At 50.9% G+C, this 23,896-nt stretch overlaps 1 protein-coding gene across 4 annotated transcripts in view; it reads right to left on the bottom strand.

Moving 5' to 3' along the window:
* Positions 1–15,216: 15,216 nt before the first annotated feature.
* The window catches only part of PAX7 (paired box 7), a gene marked incomplete at its 3' end in the record, with an annotated part of 98,775 nt that continues 90,095 nt past the window's right edge, over positions 15,217–23,896 (bottom strand). For 2 of the 4 annotated variants that reach the window (XM_080655064.1, XM_080655065.1), the window contains exons 9-10: positions 18,988–19,013; positions 15,217–17,400 (exon numbers count right to left, since the gene is read on the bottom strand). In XM_080655064.1, the coding sequence (XP_080511190.1) occupies positions 17,164–17,400; positions 18,988–19,013 (263 nt within the window). Of the gene's footprint in view, positions 17,401–18,897; positions 19,014–23,896 lie in introns of those variants that run through there. The other 2 variants (XM_080655066.1, XM_080655067.1) reach the window with 1 other exon arrangement.

Genomic DNA, 23,896 nt, shown 5'->3' with positions numbered 1-23,896 from the left:
TCATGTGTGTCCAGTGTTCTTGAACTTTTTGTTTCTATTTTTTTAAAAGCTTCCCTAGTTCAAACCTGAACCACCAACTCCACCCCTCTCCTGGGAGCCAGGTGGCTCTCAAGGACTCAGGCTCCTTTATGAGAATCGTCTGATGGTGCAAGGAAGCTCTGCAGGCACCGACAGACAAGACATGCGGGTCCAATCCTGTGAGACCCACAGGCTGCTCAGGAGGGACGGCTCCGAGCCCGGTCCAGTGAGCGCGTGGCTGGTGGCCACTGCTCACGCGCTTGTGCTTTCAAGACCAATGTGTTCCTTTTCCCCATGTTTCAAAACCTTTTTAATTTAACGTATTGACTATCAGACAGTCACATGATTCAAAATTCCAAAGGACAAAGGCACCTTTCCCTGTCCCCTTCCCTAGAAGTGACCAATGTAAACAGCTCCTCATGTAGCTTCCGGGATTGATTACTTATTTATTTATTAAATATGTTTTTATTGATTTCAGAGAGGAAGGGAGAGGAGAGAGAGAGAGACAGAAACATCAATGATGAGAGAGAATCATTGATCGGCTGCCTCCTGCACGCCCCACACTAGGAAATGAGCCTGCAACCTGGGCACGTGCCCTGGCCGGGAATTGAACTGTGACCTCCTGGTTCATAGGTCAACACAACCACTGAGCCATTTTTTTTTTTTTTTTACCTAACTGTCTATCTTACAGATCTTTCCATACTTAGCAAGTAAAGAGCACCCATATATTTTCTTAATGGCAGCAGAGAAACGAGCAAAGCGTTGCTACGTGCAGTGATACTGACCCGGGTCCTGCCCAGTGAGCCCAGCCTGGTGCTGGGGCGGGTCAGAGAGTCCAGGCCTTGAGTCCCAGCTCAGCCACTGGCCCTTGAGCCACTTAACCAGAACCTCTTTGTGCACCAAAAGGGGGACAATTCCAGCACCTGCCTCATGAGATGTTATCAGGATTAAATAAGGTAATGCGTGTTAGGGTCTTAGCTCTTATACATGATGTGCTCAAGAAGTGGTGGCTGCTATGAAAATAGTCTTAAGGATAAAATAAGCAGTACTGCCTGGCCCGCGTGGCTCAGTGGTTGAGCATCGCCCTATAAACTAGGAGGTCACGGTTTGATTCCTATGCCTGGGTTGTGGGCTCGATCCCCAGTGTGGGGAGTGCATGAGGCAGCTGATCAGTGATTCTCTCTCATCATTGATGTTTCTATCTCTCTCTCCCTTCCTCTCTGGAATCAATAAAAATATTTTAAGAAAATAAAATAAGCAGTACTGCCTCGTCTCTATTGCTCAGGCAGGGGTGGGGATTTCTGGAGGCTTCCTATTGACACTGGAATCTTCTGTTTAGAGGAAGTCAGGCTGGTGGTTCTTGAACAGTGGGCCTTGGCACATTTGGGCAGGAAGGGCCCTGGGAGAACATCCACCCACCACATCTCACGAGAACGGGGAGAGGTCAGGTTCTCCAGGTGAGCCGGGGAGTCCTCTGTGTGCGCCGTGCAGACGAGGGGGTGCAAGCTTTCCTTTGCAGCCTTTGTTAGTCCTTAGTCACTGGACACATTTAGGCTTAAACTGTCTCGCCTTTTGTGAAATTTCTTTCCCTCCACTTCCTTTCTTCCGCGGGGGAAAGTTGTCATGAAGAAGAGGTGAAACCAAGAACAGTGCCTTTTTCTTCTAGTCTCCCTTTGCACACGCATTCTTTGTTTGCCTCTGTTTTGTTTTGTTTTCTGAATTTCTAGTTTTCAAGGCTATAGAACACTCATTTAGAGAGTGAAAAGAGAGTCCTCATAATGCCATTCTCGAGGGCCATTTCCATTCCCTTCTGGTCTACCTTCTAGGTACGTTAACGTATTTGAGAACATATCATAAAGTCTGTTTTCTATCCTCAACTACTTGGCTTATCGTCGGATTAGCAACCTTTCCCTATGCGGTTAAGAATGGCTGCCAAGTAGCTCATTGAGTGGAGAAACCACATTCCTTAAGCAGGCCTCTGAGGACACCCTTGGGGTATCCTCATGTATTTCACTGTCCTGGGCACCCCCCTGGAGAGGGCTTTGCCCCATCCCAGGTTTTTCCCTGAGACTCGGATTCCCGGGGTGGAATTCCTTGGTCCATGACTATAGTGATGCTTGAAGATCTTGATTTCCCCTCCTCCATCACCTCCAATCAGCTTTAATACACGGCTTAGCAAATCCTGCCTTTATAACAGACAGGGTTCTGACCTGAGTGACAGAAATTTCACAATTTGTTTTCCCTGAAGCATCTTCAAGGTCCTCAAATCCAAGATCCTAATAACGTGGTAAAAACGACTTCCCAGGGCACCCAGCATGGCCCTGCCGAGCCTGGGCACCGCCTCACTGCTGAAGCAGCACGGAGGGCAGGGAGCTCTGCACGGGCAGCGGCCCTGTGTGCCCGCTCCTCCCTGTCACTTTGGAACTGTGTGATCCTTTGAAATATCTTAGCAACTCTGAGTGTCAGGTGTGTTTAAAACAGGGCAACCCTTCACCCCTCTGCATGTTGGCTGGTGAATTCCTGAGAGGGCTGTTCATTCGCTCAGTATGTATTTAATTAAGCTATGTCAGGCTGTGGATTCGATTTGCCATTCCCCACCGTTCCATCTATGCTCATTGGTTCAACAGAGGAGTGAGTTGGGGTGAAAGTCCTGCCTCTCTCCCTAATTCACTGTGGGACTTGGACAGGCCCATGAATCCCTATGAGTCTATGTTTTCTCATCTATAAGTTGGGTACAATAATAGTAGCCTGGAAGGTGATTTTGAGGATTAAATGATATAATGAGTGAACTTAGTAAGAACCTAGCAAATGTTTACTGTAATAATGATTATTATATTGCACAAGAGGGTCTCAAACAACTTCTAGAGGATCATTTTGCCCCCTTTTCAAGATAATCAAAGGCCTTAATTGGGTTCTAGTTGTCTCTGTGGGGACAGGGGAGAGTCTGACTTTGCCTGGATGCCTGCAGGAAGGTCTCCAGGGCTACAGGGGCATTCCCCCTCCCAGGAGCAAGGAGGCCCCCAGGTCTGAGCACCTTCCTGTCCGTGACTTTTAGAATCAGACCCTGGGAACGGGTCAATGGAAGATTCGAGGGCTTCAGTGGGGACCAGACAGATTGAAACAAGGCAGTGCTGAGCGTTAGGATAATGTCATAATCAAGGGTGACAATGTTATAATGTTAGGATGTTAAAGCGACTCGATGTTAGAATGTGCGGATGTTATAATAATGAATGGAGCTGTATCCTAAGAACTTCAGCTTTGAAAAGGCTGTTAAAGAAGATCTGATCTTTTGCTGAATTTCTAGAAATGCACAGCCAAGAAAAAAAATATAATATAACTTTTCTGGGGGTTAGTGATAGTGGTTTTAGACTGAATTTGAGAGCTGACCTGACACCGTTTTTATATTACAACATGCATTTGGGAACAGAATACACATTTGAATACATTTTTAAGTAAAAATAAAAAAGTTTGACCATTTAAATGAGTGTTGGGTTGTGGTGGGCTGTTTAGGGCTATTTGCTGCTCCCCGGGTCGTGTTCTGAGCAGAGTATAGGGGTGCTTGGTAACCCTGCTTCCTGTACACAGCATCAGTGAATTCTGACTTGGAATAAAGTTAATTGTGTACATGCTATACTCAGCCTACTGGCTGTTGACATGGTGCCTGGGCCATATTTTATATGGTTATATCTTTCTACTGAAAAAAAATAAATAGTTGGAAAGAGACGGTCATCTGGTCTACCTAGAACAGTTGAGCAGAGCAATTTTTCAGCTCTTAGCTCTGCCATTTCCCAGCTGTGTGACCTTGGGCAAAGAACATAGCCTTTCGCCCTAGCTGGTTTGGCTCAATGGATAGAGCATCAGCCTGCGGACTGAAGGGTCCCAGGTTTGATTCCGGTCAAGAGCACATGCCTGGGTTGTGGGCTTGATCCCCAGTGCGGGGGGTGGGGGAGGGCGGAGGGGGTGCAGGAGGCAGCCGATCAATGATTCTCTCTCATCATTGATGTTTCTATCTCTCCCTTCCTCTCTGAAAATCAATAAAAATGTATTAAAAAAAAAGAACATAGCCTCTCTGTAACTCAGTCTTCTTTCTTTGGTAAATGGAATTAATAGTAACTTCCTAATATTGTTGGGAGAATTCAGTAAGATAAAGAACCTTACACAGAGCCTATAACAGAAAACAAGTGCTTAATAAATATTCTATTTCTAATAATATATAATAATCATCTCTCCCTCCTGCTTCCCCTCAACTCATACCACCCCCTCCCTGGATGCTCACTCACTCATCTTTCATTACCCTGGTCCCTATTTCAGGCATAGAAACCGGACTCACCCACACAACAAGTGTCTAAGTGACAGACATTTTGGAGTTTGGGCTTTTCTTGATGACCTAAGAAGATTTTTAAAAATATATTTTAAAAACCTTTATCCAGCTGAGAGCCACAGCATGAGAGGGGACAGTTCACACCTGCCGAAGGCTTGCCGTATGCTCTGGAAGTTAATTCCCACAGCCTTCATTCAGAAGTATCATCGCCTCCATTTTGCCCATGCGAAAACGGAGCTCCGGAAACCAATTGACGTGGCCAACATCAGCAAGAAAGAGAAGGCAATGACATTCTGACACTCCAGATGCTTGATCCTCAAACCATTCTCTTTCCACTAGGACATCCCGTCTTGCTTTCTGAGCTGGAGTACGGCCCAGTCTTCGCTTGGCCCTGGGGTCCAGAGGCGGGTAGGAGGGTGAGGTGTAGAGTAGGATGGGGTCAGAGGTGAGGGTGTGGTCCAAGTTCACAAAGTCCCATGAAGTACTTTCCCAACAGATAGCTGGAAGCCATGGCGATGGGTCTTTGAGTGATGGGTCTTGAGTCATTTTAATGATTTCTTGCTTTGGTCTAACATTCGCGGTTACTTCCTCCGTGACGTGCTGGGTGGGTCCCTTAGGGAGTGAGGTCCTCCTCTCAGGGCAATGGGGGATGGGACCGAGTTGACGCGAGTGCAAGCGCTTGGAAAACAAAAGTGAACATGCGGAGCGAAAGCGAGCTGCTCTAACCAGTGCATCTTATCGTTACGTTTCTTCCCAGACTCCTTGTGTGTGTGTGTGTGTTCCTTAGACGCCTTTGGATAATGATGGTTAATGACATTATGCAATTGCCTTTTACATCTCAAAGAGATCGCGGACAGCCACCCTGACATGGGCCAGGCTCGGGGAACCCAGGACACACTGAGGAAGAGCCAGGTGACCCCCCTCCAGGAGGGAAAGGCCACCACTCAACAGACAGGAACCAAGTCCGGGGGCGTTGAGAGTGGTGAAGCCGGTCCAGCAGATGATGGGTCAGGGCAGGAGGCTCAGAACCAAGACCACGAACCAGCTGAGAGGTCAAAAGTCTGCTTTCAGGTGACTTGGATGCAGGTGTAATGGCCCGAAGCACAGACTGAAGCGATGATGCTTCGAGACAAGCTTGCAGAAACAGGGAAAAGGCGCATTAGAATCGGAATGACCTTCATCAGAGTCACCCAGCTTGGCCAGTGAACAGAGAACAAGTCCAGGGAACCAAGGCCCTGTCCACTCCCTTCCAACCCTGAAGTTTTTATCCCGCCCCCAGGGCTGGAGCAAGCCACAGGCGGCGGCTGCTCATCCTTTGGTCTCCAGCCATAAAGAGACAACAGAATGGAAAAATAATTAAAAAATAAGAGAGGAGGTGGAGGGGGGAGAGCTGGGGGGCGGAGGACTCGATTTCCAGGGAAGAGAGGGATGGAGGGTTGGAGAGGCTGGCGTTGAGATAACCAACAGATGCGATTCTTCAGATAAGCATAGCAATTTAGATAAATCTCAGGCTTTGGAGCTGGTCGCCTGCGTCCCCTCTCCTCCGTCTGCCTTTTTTCAATTTTATCTCTGAGCCAAGGGAGGGGGCGGGGGAGGGCAGGGAACTCTGAGGGGTGAGGAGATGGGAGGCGGGGAGGGCAGCGAGGGGGACTTTGGTTTTTCTTTTTAATGTGTTTTTCCCAGAAGGTGGGAAATGCCAACACACACTCGGAGACCTAGAAGGCGGCCTATGTTTTTTAAAAAGCGGCAGACAAAAATCAAAATATTTGAAAATGTATTTCATGGTAATTATGTCATATTTCATGGGCTGGTGCCACTACTGAAAGAGAGGCTGAATGCCTTAATTTGTATAGAAATTGTAATCATTTGTTCATTTCAAGGTGAAAATTGCATTTTTTAATTTAAATTGTATCCTGCATGATAGTCTATTATCTAGTAAAATTGTCTCCATGTCTGAATGCCTTATGTGCAGCTGCAATGCTTGTTACAAATCCACTTATATTCATAAAAGCAGGTGGACATCTCAGGAAATGGAAGCCGTTGTGTGTGTGCCCGTGCGGACGCGTGTGGATGCGTGTGGGGGCGGTGGCTCCCCTGCCCATCTCCCACTCCTGCCTCCTCATCCCCCAAACCCCCTCCCACCTCTGATTCTCATGTCAGCACGTCCAGATCTGCTTAACAAATGATAATTAGTTGGAACAAATGAGGAGGCTGCGCCACGTGGAAGCAAAGGCCTGGACCGAGTCTCCGCCTTGCTGCGGGCCCCTGGGCAGGTTGCAGTCTTGATCCCCGCTCCGGGCCTCAGTTTCCCCCATCTGTAAAGTCATCTTCCGAGTGAAGGTTCGGTGGTCACGTGGCAGCTTGGCGAAGGGCTTGGCCCCAGGGCCTGACTACCTGAGACTGAATCCTGGTGTTGCCACCAGCGAGCTGTGTGATCTTACACAAACTCCTTAACCTCTCCGGGACGTGGTGGCCTCCTCTTTAGAGTGAGGTAACCCCAAAATCTACCGCATCTGGTTGTTGTCAGCACACTGTGGCCTGAGAGCCAACTCCACCCGCCACCTGTCCATACAGCTTGCCAGCTAAGAGTGGTTTTTGACATTTTCTAAATCTATTTTTAAAATTTATTTTTCTGGTTAAAAAATAAATCAAAAGGAGAACAATGTATTGTGACATGAAATTCAAATGGAAGGGTCCATAGCTAAAGTTCGCTGGAACACAGACACGCACACGTGCGTACCTGTGGCCGCTGGGTTCTGCACCAGAGGTGAGTGGCTGGGATGGAGGCCGCCTGGCCCACAAGGCCGGAAGTATTCATTATCTGGCCTTTTCTGGAAAAAGCTTGCCAACCCCTCAAATAGCATAAGTCAGGTGCTTAGCCCAGTGTCTGGAAGGTCGTAAGCATCAGTTCTTGTCAGCTGGGTGGAAGATTTAAGGAAGTTTGGGTGTCAGAAAAAAAAAACCAACCGGTATTTATTTAACAGTTATCTTTTGCCCAGCTTATACGTGGTACAAAGATACAGAATTTCTCTTTGGGGCAAAAAAAGCAGAATTAGGGACCTTGTTTTCCCAGAGGAACTTTTACCGAGAGTTTTCTTGAAAATTCGATAACATTGTTTTTTGTTTTTTTTTTAATATATTTTATTGATTTTTTACAGAGAGGAAGGGAGAGGGATAGAGAGTTAGAAACATCAATGAGAGAGAAACATTGATCAGCTGCCTCCTGCACACCTCCTACTGGGGATGTGCCCGCAACCAAGGTACATGCCCTTGACCGGAATCGAACCTGGGACCCTTCAGTCCACAGGCCGATGCTCTATCCACTGAGCCAAACCAGTAAGGGCTTGATAACATGGTTTTGACCCAGGGATGTCAGAAGGGGCCCTGGACCAGAAGTTCGATGCTGTTGTCCACCCACCTGCTCTGTAAAATGGGTCTCTTCCGGCAAAAAGTACAACTGTGCGCACCTCACGCCACGTGGACAGGGTTCGCACGCACTTGGCATATAGCAGCTGCCCAGATGCTCAGTTTCTTCCCCTTTCACTGGGGCAGATTCCATGGTCATTGCTGGACCCTGGTTAGAAGCACCTACTGCCCATCTTTTAGCCCAGCTCAAAGTTCATTCATCCACTCACCATTCATTCATTCATCCCTCCCACAATTTCCAAGCACCCTGGGTTCTTTCCTTTTTCTAAGGGTGCTAATGCAGTCCCCCACTACCACAGTACACAGTCGAGTTTCCCCCATTTGGGGAAATCGCAGGGGTCAGCACATCCGGAGTGCAATGGATAAGCCTCGCCCTGGGAAAACTACCCTGGTGATCATGGCCTCTCCCCTGTCAGGTTAGTATCCTCTGGGCTTTCTCTGAATTCCAGCCTGCGTTTGGTGAAGGAGAAGGAGAACCTGCCCTGGAACGCAGGCTGAGTGTCCTCTGGTGAGTGACTTCTCAGAGCCTCCCTTCCCCCACCAGAAGATGGAGCTCATAGTTCCCCTCTCCCTCTCAGGATTGTGCAGGACTCAGAGACGGTGTGTGTCAAATGCCCCACCGACTGCAGAGAGACGTGCGATTGTTATCTAAGGATCTACCTTTCCCAGGAGTCTGGTGAAGGAGGACTTGCCGGAGGCCACGTGGCTAAAAGTGACCCAGTTGAGTTTAACACCAATGCTTGGTGTTTGTTCCCAACTCCCCCAAATCCCTGTGTTGAAGCCCTAACCCCCCAGTGCGGTGGTATTTGGAGGTGGGGCCTTTGGCAGGTAGTTACGGGCAGATAAGTCCGTGACCAAACCAACGAATGAATGGATGGATGGATGGATGGGAAAGGCCTGGGCTGGGAATTCAGAGACCTGGCCTCTAGTGATGGTTATCTGGAACTTCGGACAATCCCCCTTGTCCTCTCTGGGCCTTTGTTCTCAATGTTTGTTGGGATAAATTCTCCCATAAAGTAGGCATGGTTACACCCATTTTATAGATGAAGAAAGCGTCTTGGAGGGGCCAAGTCCCATGCCCAGGCCACCCACTGGTAAGGGGGAGGGCTAGGATTGGAACACGGGTCCATCTGGTTCCAATGCCCACACACTTCCCTACGCTTCCACCCTGAATGTGCTTCCCAACCCAGACCCCTGACTTATCTCCAGGTTGGGCCAGTGGCACATCCAGCTGCTGTCAGAATCCCCGCCTGGGGCCCCTCATTCTGCAAAACCCTCTGTGCCCCAGGACCTGGCCACTCCTAATCACAGTGCACCTGACTGAAATGGGCATACGGCCACATCCAGCTGCCTTCTGGAAAGAACCAGATCTGCTGCTATGCGGGTAAAGATGGGAAAATGCCACTAGTTTAGCGAGTCCAGATGCAGTGTACTAGTATAATGCTAACAAACATTCCTACGATAGAAGGGCCTACGGTCACATAAGATTGTGAAACACGGAGCTAAAGAAAGCTAAATTGATTTCTTTATTCTGTGACCTCTTTTAGTCTTCCCAGCTCGCTTGGAGGTTGGCAGCATCATTATGCCAGCTTTACAGGTGATGAGAAGACCGAGTCCTAAGACAAGTGTAGACCCCGTTAGCCAGGGGTGGCACTGGTTTTGAAACATAGGCGTCCACTCTCTTAAAACATTATACAGATCATGTATCTAAAAAACCTGGCACAGAGGGAATGCTCTGCCTTTTAGCAGAGGCAGCGACAAGGCTGGCCTCAAGCCTGGCTTCACAAAGAAGGGCTCTGCAGGCTCCGGAGGGTGTGGCCCAGCCCACGGTCTCAGGGAATCCAGCAATCCCTACCCCAACTCTTGCCTAAGCCCTTCTGCCCAAGAATGCTCCTACTCGTGTCCGTTTTATCCAAAGTTGCTTCTGATAACCCACAAACCTCATACGGATCCCCACCCTGGCTTTCCGCTCTCCATAGACACAACTGACAGGCCTGGGGGAGGGAGCTGCATGGCTTCACACGCATCAGGGAGGTACCTGCTTATTGGTCAGCAGTGTAGCCCTGGAAATGAAAGAGGTAGAACCAGGCAGAGGATCCTTTTGTGTTTTTGCTAAATTTCCTGAATAATGGGTCCCAATTCTTTTAAAAAATATATTTTTATTGATTTCAGAGAAGAAGGGAGAGGGGAAGAGAGATAGAAACATCAATGATGAGAGAAAATCATTGATTGGCTCCTTCCTGCATGCCCCCTACTGGGGATCGAGCCCACAACCCGGCATGTGCCCTGACTGAGAATCGAACTGTGACCTCCTGGTTCATGGGTCAATGCTCAACCACTGAGCCACACTGGCTGGGCAATGGGCCCAAATTCTTAACTCCCTTGTCATAGACATACATACCCTTTCCATGCCTTGAGATGGGTGTGATAGACTTGCCCAACTTTTGACTTGGGGCTTGATCATTAGACTTGCCTTGGTCAATGAGATGTCAGTGAATCTGACCAGAGAAGCAGCTGGAAATGGGGCTTGGAATGGGACCCCCACAATGCCTTTAGAACTCTGGTGATTTTTAGTCATGACCCAGTAGCTACACTCTTCAGAGACCCCCAGAACAAATATTGTCAGACCTACAGCTTAAAACTAAGCTGCCCATCTGTATTAGTTTTCTGTTGCTGCATAACCAATTGCCACTAACTTAGCAGCTTACAACAACCCATTCATCATCTCACAGTTTCTGTAGGTCAGAAGTCTAGGCATAGCCCAGCAGGGTCCTCTGCTCAGGTGTCATCCGACTGGAGCCAAGGTCTTGGCTGAGACCTCATCTGAAAGCTTAACTGGGGAAGTCTGTTTTCACGCACATGCAGGGTGTTGGCAGAAATCAGGTTTTTGTGTAAGACCAAGTCCCTGCTTTCTTGCTAGCTGTTGGGCAAGGATCACTCTCTGCTTCTTAGAGGGTGTCCTCATACCCTAGTGATGGCCCTCTTACAACATAGCAAGCAGCTTACATTTTTATAGGCGCAGGAGACTCTCACTGCAGACTGCTGTGATGGTGTCTCATGTAACATGATGCAGTCATGACCAGGACTATCCCATCACCTTTGCAAGATAGTGCAAGCATGTCCAGGTAGTGACCATCGCACCGTATTCACAGATCCTGCCCCCACTCAAGGGCAGTGGACTATATCAGGAGTATGCAGCAGGGGATGGAAATCTCGGTGGACGTCACAGAGTTCTGCCTACTACCCCACCCAAAAGTACATTAGCCTAAACCAGTGGTCGGCAAACTGCAGCTCGTGAGCCACATGCAGCTCTTTGGCCCCTTGAGTGTGGCTCTTCCACAAAATACCACGTGCAGGCACGCACGTACAGTGCGATTGAAACTTCGTGGCCCATGCGCAGAAGTCGGTTTTCGGCTCTCAACAGAAATTTCAATCGTTGTCCTGTTGATATTTGGCTCTGTTGACTAATGAGTTTGCCGACCACTGGCCTAAACCATGGCCAACCTACAAACTTGAGAAGGTGAGAATGAATGCTTATTACAGACCACTGAGGTTTGAGGTTATTATTCTTACACAGCATTGCTCTGGTGTTGGCCATCTGGTACACTTTACGAAGCATTGTCTTCCTCATTCACATCGTGTCCTAGCTCCCTGGTGAGGAGGAAGCTTGCTATGAAGGACAGGGCACTGGGACCAGTCAGGTCTGGGTTTGACTCTCCTCCTCCTAGTGGGGGGCCCTTGAGCCAGTTACTTCACGTCTCTGGGTCCATGTCCTCATTGGGATAGTGGGAACCACAATGCCTATCTCACCTGGCTGTTGGAAGGGTTAACTAAAATAATGGATGAGGACCATGTGGAATGTAGTAGGCACCATAAATGTTAGTGTCTTTTCTCTATGAAGTTCGTATTTCTAGACAACATGCCCATGTCTTCAGAGAATGAATGTGGTATGAATTCTGGGCATGGCCCCTGCCAATTCCCGTAGGTTGCCTAGCTGGTCACTCATTACCAGATGAGAGGGTGACCTGCAGGGTGGTCTGACCCTGGATGGGCTTGAGCCACATTGTGGAAGGTAGTCCTGCTGGTTCTAAGGGGTAGAGGCTGTGGGCATCCACTCTCAGACAAGACCCCTGATCCCACTCTCCAGAACTTCAATTTTAAAATGTGACAGTGGTCGACCTGTTTTGCAGAGCACAGTCTCTCCCACTAACCAGCTATATGAGCTAGGGGAGGTAACTTTAACCTCTGACCCTTGATTCCTTCCCTGTTCATTACAGGTAAGATTCCCACCCCACAGGGTCATTATGCTGATGATCTGACAAAAGGCATATCCCTGGGCCCATGACAGGAGCTCCGAGGTGGTGTTCTCTCTCCTCAGAGCAGAGACTGCCCCGCCCTGCCTCCCAGGCCCTTCACAGAGAGGGGTGCAGGCCAGGTGCTAAGGATATTTTTGGTGCTGAATTCAGGCCTTTAGTCTCATTTGGTTCTCATGAGAACCTCTGCGTAGGTGGGTGTGGAGGCCCTAAAGTCCCACCTCCCCCCAGTCCCACCTCCCACCCCCCAGGCACAGGATGGATGACACTTCCCTTCTCTTTTCAAGTTCAATGTGACCACATGACTTGCTTTGGCCAAGGAAGGGTGAGCAGCGGTGTCCCCGGTCACTTGGGAAAGAAGCTTCAGGGGTCAGTGCCTATTTACCGCCTCTCTCTTTCCTTCTGATACCAGCGACCAGCAATGCTTGAGATGATGCCTATTCTCTATCGACGGACAGTAATGAGTAGAGGACATGAACGTGAACAAGGGAAGATCAGCCTTTGGTGCTTTAAGCCATGGAGCTTTGGGGGAGTTGCCCACTGCACTCTAGTATGATGCAGTGGACAGACTTCACTTCCCTTTGAAGGATGAGGGGAGTGGCTTGCCTAAGGTCACACAGGGGGTACCTAGGATGGTGGGCGGGGCTTTGCCTGAGGGGGCATGTTTGATTCTGTCCAGGGAGAGAGCAGAGGTGATGAGAGCCCTGAACACCCTCTCCCTGGTGCCTCGGGAAAATGAGTCCCTGCAACAGCTGTTTACATCATCGGGAGCAGGAAAACGATTCTCTTTCACAGTAAGTGAATGGAAGCTTAGGGAGTGGAGGGCGTGATTCTGGAAGCTGTACTCTCAAAGGGACCAGATATTCTAGACTCAACTCGGCAACAGATGGAGTTATACTCAGAAGCCCCAGTCTCTTTGTCTGTGTGTCCCTCCTCACCTCCGAGGCTCCACTTATCTCCTCTCTCAGGAGCCTCTACCCTCCACTAGTAAATCTTGTTCAGGGAAAGGCTGTGAAACTCACCCACCATAAGGTGTGCACGGGCAATGAGACCAGGAACAGACTGCTGTGTTACGCAGCATTGTTATGACAATAGCTGACTGATACACTTATCTATCCAATATCCATTCTTTTCTATTCCTTTAGCGGTAAACTGATTTTATTCTAGGTAGTAGTGTGTGCCTGGGCAGAAGACTATACACTGAGTGGCCAGATTATTATGATCTCTGAACGCATAATAATCTGACCACTCAGTGTGTGTGTGTGTGTGTGTGTGTGTGTGTGTGTGTATGTGTATTAGAGGCCCAGTGCATGAATTCATGCATGGGTGGGGTCCGGCCAGCCTGGCCAGGGGGAGGGGACATGGGCGGTTGGCCAGTCTGCCTGCTGGTCGAACTCCTGGTGGAGGGGACAATTTGCATATTAGCCTTTTATTATATAGGATATACACTGAGTGGCCAGATTATTACGCATTCAGAGATCATAATCATCTGGCCACTCATTGTATTTCTCAGCTTTCCATGGGGTGTAAACAAAGGTTTTTGAGTGGGACTCCTAGGAAAGCTCCCTAAGAGGGGGTCAGAGAGCTCGCTGGGGGCCACCAAAGGTCAGGGAGCTCTTTGGTATCATATACTCAGCATCCAATATGTTGAGTTACCTTCCCAGTAGTGGTGTTGGACACGTCCGCACCATCCAAGCACTCTCTGCACTGCTTCAAGACCAGCCTTTGGCTTAGTTTATTGTCATGGTAACCTAGAAGATGCTTAGAGATCATCTATCCTGCTTTTAAAAAATACACAGAATTAGGGTTTGAGACGGGGAGAAGACTGTCTCAGGATCCATAGCAAGTCATATGCAGAGCTACAAGTAGAACTTGATTAGTTCTTCACTCTCCCTCATACCTTCCTTCCTTATTAAGTGATGACTGCCTGGTTGGGCTGGGGGGAGGGTTAACAGACTTGCGGTGGAATATGGCTGGGAGCCCTGGTTCTGACAGCAGCTGCCTGGAATTCATAGGGACTGGAACAGAGCTCACCACACTGCAGGGACTCTATCGGGAGGTGGATGCTGGGGCAGCCCTCCCCTTGGTCTCAGACCCTGGGTCCTGCCCTGGAGAACTGGGCTGGGTTGAATGGACCAGGTCCACAGGAACACCTTATGAACCCTTCTTGTACAATTTTCCCCAACTACTGCCCACCATGCCCCTTCCTGTTCCGCTCATCCAGGTAAACCAGCATCCTGGAAGGACATGGGGACCCTGGTTTAGAGCCAGGAGAGCATACGTGAGTAGACACTGCTGATCCTGGGCCAGATGCTCTTTACTGGGCCAGCACACCTGTCCTCTAACTGGTACGAATGTTGTTGCTAAGGGCTCATCGCCACCTTTCTCTGGAGAACTGGCCTCAGCCCATAGGAGCCACTGTAACCAGAGATGCTGAGGCGCCTAATTAAGTCCTTTACCCACCCACCCACATCCCCAGGGACAGCCAACAGCCAATGAATGACAGATACTGGGGAACAAAAGGCCATTCCCTGGACTCATGGTCAGACTAACTCTGTGTTACGATTCACGCCCAGAGCTCCCTGCAGTATGAGGATGAGGCAAGACTTCAGTTAAACCTCCCTCTTTGCTCATTCCCTCCCCTGCCCTCTCTTGCTTCCTTCACTCCCTTATGGGTTTCTCTCGAGGGCTCTCCCTCAGGAAGTCACCTGCCCAGGAACCCTCACATCAGCCTCCGTTTCTAGGTTAAGATTTAAGCTTCTGCGCTCTCACCCCCACATTTGTGTCCTAGGAGACGGCCAAGAGGGTTCTAAGCTTCGGAGCAGGAAGAGTTTGTCATGGTGAAGAGACTGAGGCTTTCCTAGAGAGGTGCTTGGCAACAGGATCCATTGATCAAATATTGACTAGGTATCCACTGTGTATCCAGCAGCTGCTTGACATTGGGGGGCCCGGTGGGGTGTGAAAGAAATGTAGCTCCTAGCCTGACCCTCTAAATTAGGTCAAAGCACTTGGGTCTCTTTTAGGGCAGTCACATAACAGCGACCAAGTGAGTACAAGGAACCTTGCAAATGCTTTTAATTTCTTTTAATGTATAACAGTTACGCCTGAGTTACAGAGGAAGCGCTTACAAGCAGGTAGTTAAAGCAAATGCCAGTTTCTCTTTCTAGTCTACTACTCCATATAGCTGAATAAATTATGGTGCGATTATATTTAAACACACCCTCGCGTCCACACGCACACCCCACTCACACTCCCATGCACACGCGCTCACTTCCACGTGGAGGAAAATGGCTGAGTCAAACATGGATGCAACCAAGTTGCAGTTACTAGGAAGGAGGAACGATTGAGAGCGCCATGGAGATGGCTCCCAGAAGGGGAGTGGCCACCTTAGTGTTGGCAGGGAATGCATTCAATGCACCGTCTCTGAGCATCTCACGATGGCGGCTGGAGACCCCCATTTGGTCTTGATTTGGTGCCTCTGCAGGAGGGGAGGAGAGAAGATCCATCAACCTCAAAAAGCGTCCAAGAGTGAAGAGCGCATTTGGGAGCTTGAGGGGAGCATCCATCTGAGAGAGGCCCCCAGGAAGTCTTTTTGGGGCAATCATGGAGTTTCGCCAAGTTCCACTGTCCAAAGCACAGAATGCTCCACCAGCTCCATGGACCACACTGGACTTGAGAGGAGAGGCCGAAGTCTGGGACCTTCCTGTTCTCAAGCCACCGCCAGACTGGAAATCTGATCTCAGTTTTCTTCTGGGCAAACCTGTCTTCATTCTTCCCTTCTCTCTCATCCTCCCCCCGGCGCCCCCCACCCTCTCCTCCATGTTCTTCTGGCAAAATAACGGCAAAGGAAAATCAAGTAAAATATAAGAGTATAAAAGCATAGCTTGGTTCTTACACATTGGCTTTTTTTTTTTTTTCATAGCAAGAGAGAAATACCGAACAGGAAAAACAAAGCAATAAAAATGAAAGAACCCAAGAGAGTCTGGAATGTATACTTTGAAACACACGATATGCAGATATATCCCTACAGATGGTCCCTGGAACTAGCACGACACACACTGTGGGGGTTTCTTTCCTGTTGTAGTATATATATTTATAGATATAAAAGTCAACTTCCTATAAACGAACAGCACATCACCACGTTTCCAACTAATGTACAATGAGCTCAGGAGAGGGGCCGCCCGTAGGCAGGACCAACAGCGACTTGTGAGAAGCTGGAGGAAACATCTCTGATTTTGCTACAGACTATTCGCAGGGATGGATGGGGGTCGCTTCTGGGCTGGCCTAGCCGCTGGGATTCAGGCTGTGGTCAACCCTCAAGTTTGAGGCCTTGTCCCTCTCATCCCACACCACCTCTCTGGTGAAGTTGTGAGGGGTCAACCCAAGACTGAATTTTATACACCGAGTTGACGAAGCAAAGTCATGAGTGAGGTTTTAGGGAAAACCTGTCTGGGCCAAGGTCTCTTTCTGAGGGGAGTGGGCACCTGGGGGAATAAGTCCCATTTTCTATACCAAGATGGTAGCTTGGGAGAACTCCAGAGAAGTTGGACGTAACGAGAAATCATTTGGTTTATTCCCGTTTCATCACAGGGGGCAGAGATTTGGATTGGTCCCAGCATTGGAATGTCACCTCCTGGGGGCGGGGCTAAGCAGTTTTGATGTCACCTGCCTGGCATCACTGTGCCTTGGGCAACATAGGGCATAAAGGGGCTCAGGTGATTCCCGAGCCAGGTCTACAGGAGGACGGATGGACCATTCATGGAATGTGGATGAAGACTGTGGTCGAAGGAAGAGCTGCTTCCTGGCTGGGAGAGCTACAGAAGCATGGACTGGGTCACCAAGGGACAACAGAATCCTTTTATCCAGAGCTTAACGAGCCAAAAGTCTCCTACAGCGGATGCTCCAGTTGAAACCTGGGCTGAACTTGATGGGCCACACACGTCTGGGTGTCCGCTGCTACTGAAGAGTCTGTTTGTCCCCAGCTACTAGTAAGTTCCTCCAAACCCAAGATACGAGCCACCCTGGCCTGGTCCAGGACAGGCGTCATATTACTGTGTCTGAAGCTGAGAAACAGGTGAGCATCTTTCACGGAGGTGACGTCCATGCGGGAGAGTGTCCCAGCTCCCCCGAGGGAGGAACTCCGCTCAACTCCCAATGCAGTAGCCCATCTCTTTCGGAATGTCTTGTTGGCTGAGGGCAAGACATGGGTTGAGCAAAGAGGTGGCCTCGTGTGCCCAAAGGGGGACAAGCAATTTGGTCCCGTCTTTGTGGATTCAGTGCTGTGCCTCCCGTCCCGTCACAGAGCCTTTTACCCAGCAGCACCTGAGAAAGGTGATCCAAGCGTAGATTACGATGGTGCTGATGGCGAAGATGAATATAATTTTGATAAATAGGTACGGGTGGTGAAAGTTCCAAGGGAGGTATAGTTGGGGGCTTAACCCATTCCCCAGGGTCTCAACTCAAAAGAGAAGGAGCAGGAGGAAGCCATGCATGGCCGAGGAAGGCGTCCCCCTCTGCCCAGGGGTGGCTGTTTGAAGATTGGCCACATCTGTCCCTGCACAGCTGTGCTGGACCAGGAGACAGAGGCCTCTAGGCCGAGAGTGGCTCAACCTGGAAAGATGCCACTCTGGGTGGGACAAGGTCATGTCCACTCCCCCCCCAAATGCCAAGGGGAATCGGTGGCCTTGTCTGTGGGGCAAGCAGTCCCTGTGGGCCCAAGAACCCTTCTCCAGAGCTGCAGGGGAGCCCCCTGCACCCAGCAGCCTAAAGGGACTCGCCGGGGATGGAGGCCCCTCCTAGGAGATGAGCATGCAGGACGGGCCCGGGTCTGCCGAGGCTTCGTGCGAAATCAAAGCTACCTAGCGCTGAGGCCTTTGGCAACAAAGGTTTGCTGCCCAGAAGCAGAGGCACCCCAGTTACCAACCCCCTTCTGAGCCTGCCCTATGCCTCCTGCTCATAGGTCCTTAAGACTTTATCCCCTTCTCCTCCCCGCCCCCATCTGATCCAGTGAATGGGAAAACTGAGGTTATGTGGGCTCCCCAGGCCCCACGTGGGGTGGGCACCATGGGAAGTTGGGCTTCAGTATAAGAGCCGGCTGCCTCTGGCTGCCTCATTGGGTCCTTGTATCTTGGGCTGGTCACTGCTGACCCATCCCCACATGGCCACACCCCTGGTTAAGTCTCTTCCTGGTTTTCCCAATCTCCCTGCTTGGGCTAGATTCCCCCTTACACCCAATTGAGGTGTGTGGGGAGGGACCTAAAGTCCTCAGACTTCCTGGGCAATTCCCCTGGGAAAACCCAGGGCTGGGTTCCCGCTCTGCTGGAGTCCCATCATCCAGAGGAGGGATGGGCTGGGGTTCTGACCTGGGTCAGAGACCCACCTGGAGGGACTGGCTCCCAGCACTTCCAGCTGAGAGTGGCCTGTGAACTCCTCCACCTCTGGCCAGGGCACCCACAGGACCTCATCCCAGACCCCACCCTCCTCTGGGGGCTCATGGTGCTCTATGCGGGGTGAGCTTCCATCTCTGTGCCTCAGATGGCTCAGGGCCCGTGACAGGATTTGACTGGGAAAAGGTTGTGGGTTGACCAGAAACCCTCCTGGGGACAAAGTAAAGGGGCAGACTCCAAGGTGGGGGTCACGCTAGGCCCCCACCACAGGTGCACGTGAGGCTGGCTGCACGCCTCCAGAGGGCTGGCTATCACAAGGGAATGGGCTCCTTTGGCCTCCTGGGACCCCAGGGTGATGAGGGGACTGAGGCTGGGAGAGGGGTCAGTAAGGGTGAAGCTGGGCTGTGGGCTGGGGCAAGTCGCCCCAGGGGCCCTAGTAGGCCTGGCCGGTCTCTACGGGCAGGAGTCCCAGCACAGCGGAGTGCTCCCCGAGCTTCATGCGGCGCTGTGTGGAGAGGCTCACGTTTTTGGCCAGGTAATCAACAGCAGCTGGAAAAAAGAAAAGAAACTCCTAGAAATTAAAGTTATTTTTCCCTATTCTTTTATCTGTCTTATATCGATCCATCAAGCCATCCACCCACATATATATCCATCCATTCATTTATCCATATATCAGTTTGTTCAGCCATCCAGCAAGCCATCCAGCCAGCCATTATCCATCCATCCATCTCTTCATAAAGCTCTTTCTCTCACCTCCGCTCCAATCATTCAGCAAACATTTACTTAACACTGAATAAAAACCACAGCTCTCGCCGAAACCGGTTTGGCTCAGTGGATAGAGCGTCGGCCTGCGGACTGAAGGGTCCTGGGTTCGATTCCGGTCAAGGGCATGTACCTTGGTTGCGGGCACATCCCCAGTGGGAGGTGTGCAGGAGGCAGCTGATCGATGTTTCTCTCTCATCGATGTTTCTAACTCTCTATCCTCTCCCTTCCTCTCTGTAAAATATCAATAAAATATATTAAAAAAAAAAAAAAAAAACCACAGCTCTCGCGTGGGCTCTGTAGGGAGATGCAGAGGATATGCACATTGCTGAGTGAAGAACCGGTCCCTCTTTCTGTTCGTATCCCTTCTATGGGGGTGTCCAGTGAGTCCCATGGAGCCCAGGTAGTAAGGAGGGCAAGGCCCTTCTGCCTCCTTTGGCCCTGAGCCCAGCTCACGGATGAGGCAAAGCAAGGCCACTTACTCAAAACTCAAAGTAGTTTTTGCGGGTGAGCTGAGGGGTCCAGGCAGGGGAGGAGCCAGGGCCCTGACATGCAGGAAGCCGAGACCTTCAGTCTTGTCAATTCTGGTCACCCAGGGGCGAGCGGGGAGAGTTTGAGGGTGTGTGTGTGTGTGTGTGTGTGTGTGTGTGTGTGTACTGTGGAAATAAGAAACTTGGTGAGGTAGCAATGGGCATGAACATGAATGTTCACACATGAGTAGTACTTGCATATACGCACACACTTGCACACAGATGTGGATGAGTTGTGTGCACCTGCATGAGTAGAACAACAGTGGGGATGCTTATGTACAGGTGAGTTCCACCTGGGCCAGGTACATGTATCAGAGTATGTGTGTGTGCACAGGTCTGACCACTAGGCCTGCATGTGCACATGTTGTCTTGATTGTATTCATTGTACCTGCCTGAGGCTACAGCAGAAATCAGCCCCGACCAAATGATTTGACTGGCACGTGAGCACGGCCTCCTAAGCTGCTGCTTCCCGAGCCGGCATCCACGGCTGTGGCCAATCCAGCCCCTGGGATCTCTCAAATCCAGAGGCCAGGGGAAGATGGAAAGGCTGCTGCACTAGGAAGCACGAGGCTCCGCCCACCACCCGCTTTGTCACCTGGCCGAAGAGGGACCCTGGAACTCTACATGCCTCCCCAAAGTTGAAGGCTGCTGCCTGGGGTAGGTGGGCGGAGCCAGGAAATGATGGGGCCTTTGAGCTAGAGGAGGCCATGTAGCCTAGGGGGTCAAATGGCCTTGGTTCCAATCCTGGGCCTGCCTTTTGAGTGTGTAATCTTGGGCACCCCACTTTACCTATGCAAGCCTGTTTCCTCGTCTGTAAATGAGGATACTAACCCAGCTAGGCTGAAGAGGTGTGAGAATTGAGTGGGAAAGTGCCTATAAAAGGGTTAGTTAGCACTGTGCCTGGCACATAGCAAGCTCAGCAGACATGGGCTCACAGATTGGAATTAGTCATCAGATGTGACCTTTGATGGGGCAACAGTGAAAGCGGGCAATGTGGAGCCCAACTACCTCCTGTCCACGTGGCTTTGGGCAGATCTCCGTGCTGTTGCAGACCTGTTTCCTTGTCTATAGCATGGAAAGAACAATTCTGCCTTCTGTAGGGCTGTTATGAGAATCATATGAGACAAGGTGCCTTAAGATGCTGGGCAGAGAGGGTGCTGGGCGTGGCCGCCTGGATTCCTAAAGAATGTGCTAATGCCCTGGGCCCTCTGAGCGGCTGGACCCTGTGCCCCTCGGCTTCCCAGCTCCAGGGCCAGCATTGAGCTGCTGGGTCGCCCCGAGGTCACTCAGCCTTTATGCTCCCCGCTGGTTGGCAGAGGTGCTGGTGGCCACCTGTCTTGCCTGGGTCTGCCCCTTGCTCTGAGTGGGCCTGGGACGGTCTCCCATCTCTGGCCCCTGTAACTCTGGCCACACCGTCTCTGCTGCTCAAAGCCCCTCTTACCTGGGCTCCAGGGTGCACCCTATGAGGAGGTCTAACTCAGAGTCACGATGGGAACGGGAGGAGGAGGAGCTAACATTTACCAAGAGCTTGCTCCTCCTCTAAGCAGTTTATGGAGCATTATTATCCCCATGTTACAGATGAAACTGAGGCCCTTCCCTGAAAGATCACATAGCTCATAAGTTGTGGAGTCAGGATTCAAACCCAGGCTGTCTACTGCAAGCTCCTAACTAAGCCCCCGCCCCAACATCACCCAGCGCCTCCTATAGAACAGCCAGGTATGTGCACAGCAGTGTGGAGTGTATGAGGCACCCCCAGATCCTGCGTGGGCCCCACTTTCCACTCCAGGAAATGTGACTATTCCAAGGGCACGAGGCCAAGTCAGGTGACGTTTCCTGAGTCACCAAAGGCTCTGCCTACGCCTCCATAGTCCACATCCTGCCGACCTCTGATGCCAGCCTCTCTGGTTCTTCCTGGGGATGGGGCGGGAAGGTCTGGCTTTGACAACAGTGATGAGAACAAAGCCAGAGCCCTCACAGGTGAGCACTTACTATGTGCTAGGCCAGTGGTCGGCAAACCTTGGCTCGCGAGCCACATACGGCTCTTTGGCCCCTTGAGTGTGGCTCTTCCACAAAATACCACGTGCGGGCGCACACATACAGTGCGATTGAAACTTCGTGGCCCATGCGCAGAAGTCGGTTTTCGGCCTGGGCGAGTCTATTTTGAAGAAGTGGCGTTAGAACACTCAAGGGGCTCAAGAGCCGCATGTGGCTCGCGAGCCGCGGTTTGCCGACCACTGTGCTAGGCGGACATGATCTCACTGAATTCTTTCAACAGCTCCGTGCTTTAGGTCCAGCTGTCCCCGTCTTACACAGGTGGAAACTGAGGCACACACAGATTGCTGGCCCGGAATCACCCACAGCATGTGAGATGGCAGAGCCCACATCTGTCTTGTCTGCACCTCTGGTCTCTGTCACTTCCTCTTTAGCTTCTCCCATGGTCTAGCACACAGTAGGAGCTTCCCTAGGCCCTGTCAAGGTGAGCAAGGAAACATCGAGAAGCCAAACTTACTGATGACCCAGCCAACTTCAAGGGCACCCGTAACACCGCACAGCCTGCCTCTCCCTGGGGTCCGGCCTGGGCCGGTGAGGGCAGGGCTGTGGCATTTCTCATTACGGCTTCTGTCAGCGGCCCTCCCTGTCCCTCTGTCTCTCCATGTCTCCCCTTCTCCGCCTGGTACCCACGCTTGGGCTCTAAACGTCTCAAATTAGATTAATCGGGAGTTGGCAGGAGATGTGGCTGTGATGCCAACCCGTAAACAAATCTCAGCCGTCAGCATCTTGTCAGCCCGCGGCCCCAGAGGAGGACCCTTCCAGACACAAATTCTTATTAGACTTGTCAGATCTATTAAAATTCTCTTCACACTTCTGCGTTCTATCAGCCCCATCATTAGTACGGCCCTGGCCTCTGGGAACACTGGGGCCATATTAATCTGCCGTGTGCCCTGTCCCTGCCCCCTGCCCCCCTACCCCGACCCCCTCTAGGGACAGGAGAGAAAGACAGATGGACGGACAACAGCCAGGGGCAGGGAAGGAAGGTGTGGGAAGGCGCATGGCCCAGGAAGAGGAGGTGTACTCTGCTGTTTAAGAGTGTGGCCATGTGTGTACACCATGCACACCTGAAGGCGAGGCTCTCCAGGGCGGGGCTACTGGTGGGGCTGTGTACACACGGATACACATGTGATCTCGGGCAAACGACCTCTCAGGATCCCATTGCCTCATCTGTCCCGTGGGAATAACCATGCACACTATACAGGGCGGCCATGAGGAGGAAATGCCAGGCCCGTAGTAGATGCTCAATAAACGGTCATTTCTCCTTCCCTCCTTCACACACACACATTTCTGTATGTATACCTCAAAGCCATGTATACACACCTATTAGTGAAAACTCCCATAGAAGTGAATCTGTGTGCGTGTGCCTCTGAGCGTGCATAGGTGGGTGTGAAGTTGTGAACGTCAATCCACACACAGGTGGGTCTAGGTGTGAATCATTAGGCGTCTTAGATAAGTTTGGGTTTGGCCAAAGAGAACTGGATTTGAAGTTAGGAGACCCGGACTCCCCCGTTCACTTACTGTGTGACCTGAGGAAAGTTCCTAGCGTCTCTGAGCCTTAGCTGTGTGTCTGTAACCTGAGGACAAATGACATCTACCTTGGGTGGGATGAGGACCATGCATTTCACCCAGTGCCTGTTTGACTGAAACTCAGGCACGGGACAGATGTGAGCAGATGACAGGTTGGACCTGGGCATACACAGGCAGTCTGGGACATGCGACTTTCGCCTATGGACTGTGGGAGCCCAGTCATAGGTGGATTTGGTTGCCCATGAACATGGGGCAGGTGGTCAGTGAGGACACACTGCAGCCCTCAGTGGTCCCAGGATGTCAAAGGTGAGGGAGATACTACCACGGACAAACTTTGAAAAGACTGAGTCTAATCCCCAGGCCCCCATTTCACAGATGGCAAAACTGAGGCTCAGAGAAGCAGGGTGCCTTGCCCACTCTAATGGTGCAAGACGGGCAGACTTTCCCGCAGGCCCCTCCCAGCCCAACCTGGAGCCTCTGTGGGGTGCGGTCTTGTGCTCCGATTCCCTCCGAGTTGGGCTGGAGAATGCGACTCAGGAGGATCTCTGAGCTACCCCTGGA

Source organism: Plecotus auritus, assembly GCF_963455305.1.
Source record: "Plecotus auritus genome assembly, chromosome: 2".
NCBI lineage: Eukaryota > Metazoa > Chordata > Mammalia > Chiroptera > Vespertilionidae > Plecotus > Plecotus auritus.
This window is presented reverse-complemented; position numbering and strand designations above follow the sequence as displayed.